At 33.6% G+C, this 11,414-nt stretch overlaps 1 protein-coding gene across 1 annotated transcript in view; it reads left to right on the forward strand.

Annotated features, from left to right (window-relative positions):
* Positions 1-11,004, forward strand: part of LOC143243660 (uncharacterized) — a 95,672-nt gene extending 84,668 nt beyond the window's left edge. Inside the window, exons 10-13 of the mRNA XM_076487291.1 lie at positions 702-800; positions 3,002-3,217; positions 4,687-4,802; positions 10,290-11,004. Of these exons, the coding sequence (XP_076343406.1) occupies positions 702-800; positions 3,002-3,217; positions 4,687-4,802; positions 10,290-10,413 (555 nt within the window). The 3' untranslated portion in view covers positions 10,414-11,004. The remainder of the gene's footprint in view (positions 1-701; positions 801-3,001; positions 3,218-4,686; positions 4,803-10,289) is intronic.
* The last annotated feature ends 410 nt before the right edge of the window (positions 11,005-11,414 follow it).

Below are 11,414 nucleotides of genomic sequence, written 5' to 3' on the forward strand. Positions count from 1 at the left end.
TGTTCAGAGCCAATAAGTACCTTCCATGCTCAAAGGACTGGTTTTGTTGAACCTCTTATTGGCCACTTACCGCTCCATAATTACATGAAAATAGCTTTGAATGCTGGTAACTGTTTCAGAATATACACACTTGTTCTTTATAAGTGCACAGTGTGATAGAAAGAGTTGTAGGTGTTAATATAAATAATAAAGGTTATTTTTCATGATCCCGTAACACGACTGTTAAAATTAGCAGACATTTGTACATCACGAAGAAGAGGGATCAGAACCAGTAACCTTCAGCAAGGAATGAAATAATAATGGTAAGTTTAAAAGACGATTTAGAAAAGTATTTGTAATATTGGTAGTGAGAAGATGGTAAGTTCAGGAAAGACCGACGTATATTGTAAACATTCTTAAAAATAAGATTTGAAATTAGGTTAACAATAGTTCCTTGTAAACACGATTAAATACAAACATTTCTGATACACAAAGTCTGATAAAAAGACAAGTGTAGAGATTTTGTTATCAATATGTGAAACAATAATTATACTTATTTATATATCAATAAGTTTGTGTTTCTGGTTCCAAGAGTTAGAGACCATATCTGTCTCCACTGTATAAATTGACAACTGTAAAAAATTTGTTTTTTGACAAGGTATAAGTTGAACATATCTCCAGTGTCTTCATATGGCTTAAGTTTTTAGTTTTGTATCATACAGATTGAAGATGAAACTAATGAATTACAAGATGGAACATTAATTGATCTGTGTGGAGCAACATTATTGTATGCTTCTTCAGATGGATTGAATAACTCTCCTGTAAGTTATGCTATCTAATTATTAATGGATCTTGTTGTAAATCTTTCTAAACTTCAGTTCCGTAGTTCATCCTATTAAACTTTGTTTAAGTGACCTTGTTAGAAGAATCCAACATTCATATTGACTTATTGTACAGGTGGTTTTTTTACATGATAGTTATCCGTCAGTACTAACATAATGGTTACTTGTCATACAGAGTTTCTGTGATGGTTACACTTCATACAGATATGTTTGTTTTTTCATATTAAATTAATAATTTGTGGAGTGTTATCAAACATATTTTCTTGTCTAGATTTAAAGGTCATCTAATCTAATTAAGTACAGTTATACTACTATATCTTGATATAATATTTGTTGTATAGATGGGTGCATTTCTTATGCAACTTTTCATGTGATTCTAACTGCAGCACGAGCTTCTAATTAATGGAACTTTACATTTCTAAAAAAGTCTGTTTGAAAGTATAGTGCATACAAGTTATTTTATTCAGTAGGGAAATTGTGCTTTGATAGTCTCTCTTATGAGGTTGTTTGAAAAATAATGGTGGATTTTAAATTTTAACTTTAATAAGAAATAAAAAATATTTAAAAGCAACTTTATTAATGAGAAAAGGAGTCTACCTAGTGAAACTACACACTTTTGCTGAAAAAAAAACAAAATCTTTAAAGCCATTATCTGCTACTGCTCAGTTGTTCCCATCGCAGGTAGATTCCTGAAGATGATGAGAGAACCTTCCATAGAAGGTTCTGTACCCCTTTCAACCTACCTCCTCTGAGATTTAAACATCCAACCATATGTTTGCCGCATGAAGGGGAGGAGAGGATCCTGGTGGTTGAAGGATCCAACCCAAGACACACCACTTTGGCCTTAAATTCCTGTAGATGAGCAGCCTTGGAGTAGCCCCATCAGGGTCAGTTGGCTGGCCCATTTGGGTTAGGGGTCAATCGACTCACCAGAGTTGGACATTCTTAACAGGTGTGGTGAGTGGACTTTGTGTCTGATACTGGTGTTTGGTTATAGTGCTCGCAAAATCCTGGCATTGCAGTATGTCCCCTTGTAGGGTTCCGTGCAGGGAAGTGGACAGTGGTCACTGAAATATTCTTACTTTGTTATGGATACCCCATTCATAAAGGAAAAAAGAATAAAGTTGAGAAAAAAAAGAGAAAATTGTTAAATGGCAACAAATGGATGACTCTTCAACAGTCATCACCCAGCTCAACACCTCGATTCTCATTCTGCATTCTATTATCTGTGAAAACCTTAGGGCAGATTTCCTGTCATGGCCTTGTCATGTTGTTGCCTTTGTGCAGTTAACTGTTTGTTGTCATGAAGGATCCAATTTTCATTGTAGGTGACAATTTGATAAAGAAATGGGTCATTTCTGTTGCATAAATCATCGAGAGCACAGTTAAAAAAGAGTGATTTTTCACATTTTACTGAGCTCATGTGGAACCCGCTTGTTGAGTTTCTTTTCCTTTTCCAATTTGAAAATTGTAAAAATACCTACACCTAATTCTTCTGCCATTTCTCAAATTTTGACATGGGTTTCTTTTCACTAATACTCTAAATTGGTTGTTTTCAAGATCAGGGGACATCGTCTGCCCTCCCTCTTCTTCAAGATCATATCATTACAAAACTTTGGAACCAACATGTACTGTATGCTCAGAGGTGGTTCCTTTGCCCAAAGCTTGGTTGATATTGCAAGCTGCTTGCAATGCATTATGACCAAGTTTGATTCATGCAAAGTATTTTTTTCCAATCATTAATTGTTAGGGTCTGAATTTTGGAAATAAAGTTTTAGAAAACAATAAATGCACATGTGTATAGAATAAAGCTTTAGTTTTTCAGTGGTATACATGAAGTTGTACAAAGTAATGGTTTCTTGTCCCTGTAAGTGACTAAAATTTTAATATAAAAAATCTGTCATTGTTTTTTTAAACTTTATTTTTTTATGTGTGAAAACCTAGTGTGTAGTACACTTATTATTTTAGTGAAAATTTCTCACATGTGAGTATTGATAAGGAGAGAATAACATTTTGACCTTCCTAGGTCATCTTCAGGTTAAGAAATGTTCTCTCCTTATTAGTAAAAGTGTTAACACCCATACCAGCCGTCATTCCATGCATTTTTTATTTCCAGTGAGTTTCTCGTCATCAAGGACAAAGGTATGAGTAATGTTTAGCTATCTTGTGTTTGATTGTAGACTAGAAAACATCTAGAGGAAATGATAGATGAACTTAATGCTGGTAGACCTCAGTGTCCAGTAGGGCTGAACACACTAGTTATTCCTCGCAAATCCACCATATCATATAATGAGAAACAGCCGTACGTATACCTGATATGTGGCCATGTACAAGGTCTTCACGACTGGGGGCAGGACAAGAACTCTGATGGCAGAACTTGTCCAATGTGTTTAAAAGTAAGTTCTCAGTTCTGCAAAAGAAATTAAGAACCACATAAAGTTTATGATAGCAAAATTTTGGACTTGAATATCAAAACTTGAGTATAAAAAAGTGAAATGAATATATTTTAAACATTGATAAAGGAAATGTATATTATTCAGTTGGCATAAGTTTTTTTCTAAAGATTTATCAGACATTGTTAAATATAACAATAAAGTAAAAGGAATATGCTAGTTGGATACTGTTAAATGTTTCTATAAATTAGCTTTAAATTATTTAATAGCACCAGTAATTTGTTCATCTAAATCCAAGGAAGAGTTGTTTTGAAGACAAGTACTTTACAGGAATTATTAGAAATCTGTTACCATCATTAACATATGTGGCACAAGTATAAAAGTTAGAGAGACAGTTTGATAGAATGGTAACAGTAATTATTAGAAATCTGTTACCATCACTAACATATGTAGCACAAGTAGAAAAGTTAGAGTGACAGTTTGATAGAATGGTAACAGTAATTATTAGAAATCTGTTACCATCATTAACATATGGAGCACAATTATAAAAGTTAGAGAGACAGTTTGATAGAATGGTAACAGGAATTATTAGAAATCTGTTACCATCATTAACATATGGAGCACAAGTAGAAAAGTTAGAGTGACAGTTTGATAGAATGGTAACAGTAATTATTAGAAATCTGTTACCATCATTAACATATGGAGCACAAGTATAAAAGTTAGAGACAAGTTTGATAGAATGGTAAACAGTAATTATTAGGAATCTGTTACCATCATTAACATATGGAGCACAAGTATAAAAGTTAGAGAGACAGTTTGATAGAATGGTAACAGTAATTATTAGAAATCTGTTACCATCATTAACATATGGAGCACAAGTATAAAAGTTAGAGAGACAGTTTGATAGAATGGTAACAGTAATTATTAGAAATCTGTTACCATCATTAACATATGGAGCACAAGTATAAAAGTTAGAGAGACAGTTTGATAGAATGGTAACAGGAATTATTAGAAATCTGTTACCATCATTAACATATGGAGCACAAGTATAGAAGTTAGAGTGACAGTTTGATAGAATGGTAACAGGAATTATTAAAATCTGTTACCATCATTAACATATGGAGCACAAGTAGAAAAGTTAGAGTGACAGTTTGATAGAATGTCCTAATTCAAGTTCCACTGAATTTGTGTCATCTGCTGAGCAAACCTTTAAAACCCACAATTCTTGCAATTAACGTATTAATCAGTGTACAAAACTAGATATGAATGTCTAACAAATCAGTCATTCTGTTTAGAGTTTTATTTATTCTATCACATAAATTGTTATTCTCTGTATCCAAATATCAATGTTTGTTTTCTGTAGTAGTTTCTAATTAATCTAAAATTATTTATTCATTTGCCACTGATGGTGTGTATATACATGTGCATTTATGTACATATTCACCTTGGGTAGTTTTACTGTCACACTCTAGGTTGGGCCTATTGTTAAACTTTGTATGGGAATTGAGCCGGCCTTTTATGTGGACAGTGGTCCTCCAACGTTTGCCTTTAATCCATGTGGACATATGGCATCGGAACAAACTGTTAAGTAAGGAGAAAACTTCTTTACTTGCTTACTTAAAAAGTTTATTTTAGGTTTCTTAATCATGTAAGGACAATGTTTTATCAGTTATGATTTAAAATAATCTGATTATAAAAAAACAAACTTCTGAACATTCAAGTTCAGAATTAAAGGTGTTAAATAGTTAGATAATGAATATGAGTTATTAAAGTGGTCACAGCTTTATGTATATATAAAACAAACTACATGTTACAGTTACACTGAAGGCCATGATGATAGAGTGATGGTTAAAGATGTGACTTACATAGTTACATCACCTCTAATTTACATGATGTTATCACGTATTGCACACAGCCAAAGATCTTACAAATCAGATCTGGAAGTTTCTTCCACACCTGACCATCATCCTTATTCAAAGAAATATATTTTACCAGTTCTGCTGATTCTCTATCACATAGTTCCATTTAATGTACTTTACCCAAACAGTTTTATACTGCATGTAATTCAAATACCATATTAACCCTCACCAGAAGGATGGGTTAGTGTGCATGTCATTATTTCTTTCAAAGGTACATTAACAGTTTCATTACTATTCACAAACATTAATATATCAAATCATAGTTTGTTTAATGTTAGTTTAAATTTCTTAATTTCAAAGGGAAGTAATTTATTTCATCTAGTTTAAGTGTAATTTGATATTTGTTCACTCTAACTTGTCTCTCTTTGTGTTTAACATGAAATCAGTATAATGTAATTGTCACAGCCTTCTGTCTTCGTTTACAAATGTATAAACCAGAATGTCCGACCTGCTTGCTGTGTTCTACTGCTCTTTCTTTCCAAATTAGCGATAATTGTCACTGAATTGTGCTATTACATAATTTATAATCACAGAAGAATGGAGTTTGGATTTGCCAAGTAATATGCAATGTTGTTCTCAATAGAGATTTTTTACTTGTTTTTCCTGCAGTTTGATAGTTGATGTTGTCGTATTCAGGTTGACCAACTAATGGAATTATTTTGAGGGAGTTATGCCTTTTGTTAGAAAACCAACTTAAATTGTATTAGTTAGGACTTTGAATGCTTTATATGTGTTATTATTTTTGGATTCTTAAGTTAATATTTGAAGTAAATAAAAGTTATTTTATGTATTAGTATCATTATTACAAAAAAATAGTATGTTTGTTTCACTTGGGGAGAGATGACAGAAAAAAGAAAAGCCAAAAATAGTATGTTTATGTTCCACTTGGGGAGAGATGACAGAAAAAACAATAGCCAAAAATAGTATGTCTGTTTCACTTGGGGAGGGATGACAGAAAAAACAATAGCCCAATTTTTTTAAAATGTATCATTTATTTTTATAAAAATAAGTAAAACATAAATTTTAGAAACTTAAGTAAGAAAAACTTAGATAATGACAAAAACCATAACTTTTTTCATGGGTTTTTCTTATAAATAGCCTTTGCATTATGTCATACAGTTAATTTCAGTGACACAAGTTTTGTGGTTTAAAGCTTGTATAAAGGGATCATTTGTTAAATGCATCTCAAAAAGTAAAATTAAATGAAAACAGATATAAACTGTTTTGGACAAATATGTGTAATATTTGTTCACAATCTGCACTCATTTTATAAAGAAAGCAGAACAGTTTTGATGTATTTTGGTGGTTACAAGGTTGGTCTAGTCCATATTGGATTAGGGTAAAGAAAAACAGATAAGATATAAAGTTTTACTGAGAAAAAATTCATTAGTTAGAAGGTTTTAGAAGTTATGTAAATTTTATATTTAATATTAACATAAAATGTGCCTTGTACTGTGATTAATTTGAAATCTGAGTTGCACTCTATTGTGTTTTCACAGACAATACCTTAGAAGAAATACTTAATTAATTTTTATTTTTTTTAACTCAAGATGTCTAATATTTGCTAAACACTTGTCAAGTTTTCAAAGAGGTGCACTTTACTACACCAAACGTTCCAAATAGATACTTTATTGGTTATCTGGTGGTTACAAGATTGAGTGGTTACTGAGCTCATGTGGTAGAGTTATTTTGCTTTTATACATTTGAAACTTTAAACGCTGTGTAAATTATAATGTAATACTGTGATACATCAGAGACGGGAGCTTGATTATATTTGTGTGTATATGTGTTATATTGATTATTATATTACAAACAGTTAATTTATTTAAGTATAATTTAAGGACAACAAGGGACCTATTGGCCCATCTTGGCCATTAAGTTCAGTAAACTCTATAATAAAGCATTCGAAGCCAATCTTTGACATTCAAATATTTATCAATCTTGAAGACAGTAAAATAACTTGTATCACCCACATCTGAAAGCAGCTCATTCCAAAGGCCAACCACTGTTAACAATTACTCCTACACTGACAAAATCTGGATGTGAACACTTTGAATTCCACTAGTAGTTTTAAACACGTCGGTTAGATCTCATCTAACTCTGAAACAGTTTGAAGTAAAGAGCTCAGCTACTTGTGAGGAAGAATAATAATCTGACTCTGAAACAGTTTGAAGTGAGGAACTCAGCTACTTGTGAGGAAGAAGAATAATCTGACTCTGAAACAGTTTGAAGTGAGGAACTCAGCTACTTGTGAGGAAGAATAATAATCTGACTCTGAAACAGTTTGAAGTGAGGAACTCAGCTACTTGTGAGGAAGAAGAATAATCTGACTCTGAAACAGTTTGAAGTGAGGAGCTCAGCTACTTGTGAGGAAGAAGAATAATCTGACTCTGAAACAGTTTGAAGTGAGGAGCTCAGCTACTTGTGAGGAAGAAGAATAATCTGACTCTGAAACAGTTTGAAGTGAGGAGCTCAGCTACTTGTGAGGAAGAATAATAATCTGACTCTGAAACAGTTTGAAGTAAGGATCTCAGCTACTTGTGAGGAAGAAGAATAATCTGACTCTGAAACAGTTTGAAGTGAGGAACTCAGCTACTTGTGAGGAAGAAGAATAATCTGACTCTGAAACAGTTTGAAGTGAGGAACTCAGCTACTTGTGAGGAAGAAGAATAATCTGACTCTGAAAGAGTTTGAAGTAAGGAGCTCAACCACTTGTGAGGAAGAAGAATAATCTGACTCTGAAACAGTTTGAAGTGAGGAACTCAGCTACTTGTGAGGAAAAAGAATAATCTGACTCTGAAAGAGTTTGAAGTAAGGAGCTCAACCACTTGTGAGGAAGAAGAAGAATCTGACTCTGAAACAGTTTGAAGTGAGGAACTCAGCTACTTGTGAGGAAAAAGAATAATCTGACTCTGAAAGAGTTTGAAGTAAGGAGCTCAACCACTTGTGAGGAAGAAGAATAATCTGATTCTGAAACAGTTTGAAGTGAGGAGCTCAGCTACTTGTGAGGAAGAAGAATAATCTAACTGAAACAGTTTGAAGTGAGGAGCTCAGCTACTTGTGAGGAAGAAGAATAATCTGACTCTGAAACAGTTTGAAGTGAGGAACTCAGCTACTTGTGAGGAAGAAGAATAATCTGACTCTGAAACAGTTTGAAGTGAGGAACTCAGCTACTTGTGAGGAAGAATAATAATCTGACTCTGAAAGAGTTTGAAGTAAGGAGCTCAGCTACTTGTGAGGAAGAAGAATAATCTGACTCTGAAACAGTTTGAAGTGAGGATCTCAGCTACTTGTGAGGAAGAATAATAATCTGACTCTGAAACAGTTTGAAGTGAGGAGCTCAGCTACTTGTGAGGAAGAATAATAATCTGACTCTGAAACAGTTTGAAGTGAGGAACTCAGCTACTTGTGAGGAAGAATAATAATCTGACTCTGAAACAGTTTGAAGTGAGGAACTCAGCTACTTGTGAGGAAGAATAATAATCTGACTCTGAAACAGTTTGAAGTGAGGAGCTCAGCTACTTGTGAGGAAGAAGAATAATCTGACTCTGAAACAGTTTGAAGTGAGGAGCTCAGCTACTTGTGAGGAAGAATAACAATCTGACTCTGAAACAGTTTGAAGTGAGGAGCTCAGCTACTTGTGAGGAAGAATAATAATCTGACTCTGAAACAGTTTGAAGTGAGGAACTCAGCCACTTGTGAGGAAGAATAATAATCTGACTCTGAAACAGTTTGAAGTGAGGAACTCAGCCACTTGTGAGGAAGAATAATAATCTGACTGAAACAGTTTGAAGTGAGGAGCTTAGCTACTTGTGAGGAAGAATAATAATCTGACTCTGAAACAGTTTGAAGTGAGGAACTCGGCTACTTGTGAGGAAGAAGAATAATCTGACTCTGAAACAGTTTGAAGTGAGGAACTCAGCTACTTGTGAGGAAGAAGAATAATCTGATTCTGAAACAGTTTGAAGTGAGGAGCTCAGCTACTTGTGAGGAAGAAGAATAATCTAACTGAAACAGTTTGAAGTGAGGAGCTCAGCTACTTGTGAGGAAGAAGAATAATCTGACTGAAACAGTTTGAAGTAAGGGGCTCAGCTACTTGTGAGGAAGAAGAATAATCTGATTCTGAAACAGTTTGAAGTGAGGAGCTCAGCTACTTGTGAGGAAGAATAATAATCCGACTCTGAAACAGTTTGAAGTGAGGAGCTCAGCTACTTGTGAGGAAGAAGAAGAATCTAACTGAAACAGTTTGAAGTGAGGAGCTCAGCTACTTGTGAGGAAGAAGAATAATTTCAAGGCTGTTTGGAACCAAATTTTAATGTTTATATTAATAGTTTTATACTATTTGTCCAATGTTCCAGTTTTCAGCATGTAAGCTGTTACGTTTAAAGTATTATACTGCACAATTAAATAGCATTTCATATATTTTTTCATACTGCCCCATTGATTGGATCTAGTATGAACAAAAAGCTTACTGGACAATTGGGACAAATGAAGTGATAGACCAGAAATGCTTTTTATAAATTCTGATTTTGAGTCGCAATGAGAAAAATTAAGAGAACCATGGAAGCTAAAAACATCTGTGGCTCACTTGTTGTTATAACAGTTTTTAATACTTGTGTATTTGAATAAGATAGGAGTTTAAATATGTTTGTAATAGTGTACAATTTAAACTTCTATGGGTTACGTAGCATAGTAATAAAGAGCTGGTATAATAGTTACTATCTTCTGAATGTAAGCATGTTGACAACAAAAAGTGTTGAAGTGTGTATCGAGGGCTTTTTGTCAGTGGTATCCATGTTGAAAAGATGCATTTGTCAGTGAGTTTTAGAATAGACAAATTGCTTTTTTTATTGTGATAAATATTTATTACTCAGTTCAGCTGAACTCAAGAAGGAATACTGTTAGAGATATTGCATCATGCCACTGTTTAGTCAACTAATATTCAGTGAAATATTTTTATCAGTAAACTTAGAACAAATAATTTCCAAATAGTGAAGTTTTTCAGATTAATACACTACACCATTAACCATCACTTTATATGAGTTTATAATTAATTATATGTTTGTAACTTCTACAGCATTAGTGTGTCTGTATTAATTTGTGGAAATTACAGTTTTTATATGTAGTTTTTCAATATTTAGCCTGTTATCTTGCAGGTACTGGGCTTCTGTACCTATCCCACATGGCACCAATGGTTTCCAGGCAACATGTCCATTTTGTAACCCCCCCTCTTCGGTGACCCGGCTATGTCAGACTCATTTTCAAGACCATGTTGACTGAAAAGATTATCGTTAATGCCTGTCTTACTTTGAACAAAATTAAGACTTCCACATGTCTATTTCACACCATCCAAATCAAGGCCGTTAGGGTTCGCCCAGCGATTCTTCAAATCATCCAGCTTTCGCGACTAGGAAATTATACATACTACCATCCACTATGGTCCTCCAGCAACTGTGGTAAAGGTTAAGGCCAAGAGGGAGTCAGTTTCGAGATGTACCTGATGCCTGTGTTCAGTATCGATATATAAATTGGCCTCCTGTGGTTCGAGTGTACAGGTTATGTTGTCTCTGGGAACCGTGTAGAAAAATTTGTATTTTTTGATTGCCATGAGTTGATCTTATGGATTTGTATAGTCTGTATATCCTTTTTATTTTCTGTGGTATCTTATTGACTGCTCCCTTGGATCAGCTCACTTTAGTTTTATTATTTTTAGACAGAAGTGATGGAATTGGGCTGGTGGGTAGCCACAAGCAGTTGGCTTTAGTGATAGAATTGTGTGCAATGAAATGTACTATTAAAGCTACTGGTTATCTTGTGTTAACATACCAGCCACACTTCCAGCAAAGGAAATAAAGATATTTCTTTATCAAATGTGTGTGGTGTTCTCGTTACAAACTTGTAATAACTAAAAGTCCAAACATTAAGGTTTTTCTTGTCAACTAATTGTACCTCACACATTTTTTTAAAGAGGACTTTCAGGGAAAAGACTGTGTGGATATGACTGTTTCATGACGATAAAACATTAAAGAACTTACTGAATGTATAAATAAGGTTTAAATATATACACCTCATAACTATAGAAATATATATATAAAACCTGAAGTTTTTGGAAATGTTGTGGTTTCATGTACATAAAGAATCAAACATTTTGTATTTCTACACATAAACAACCCACTCAGTGATAAATATTCAATCAGAATAATCTAAAGAAATGGTGTATTGAGAGTTGTTGATGTTGGTTTTATATAGAATCCTGCCTTTAAGAATTTGTCGTGCTAATG

Source organism: Tachypleus tridentatus, unplaced genomic scaffold, assembly GCF_004210375.1.
Source record: "Tachypleus tridentatus isolate NWPU-2018 unplaced genomic scaffold, ASM421037v1 Hic_cluster_7, whole genome shotgun sequence".
Lineage (NCBI taxonomy): Eukaryota > Metazoa > Arthropoda > Merostomata > Xiphosura > Limulidae > Tachypleus > Tachypleus tridentatus.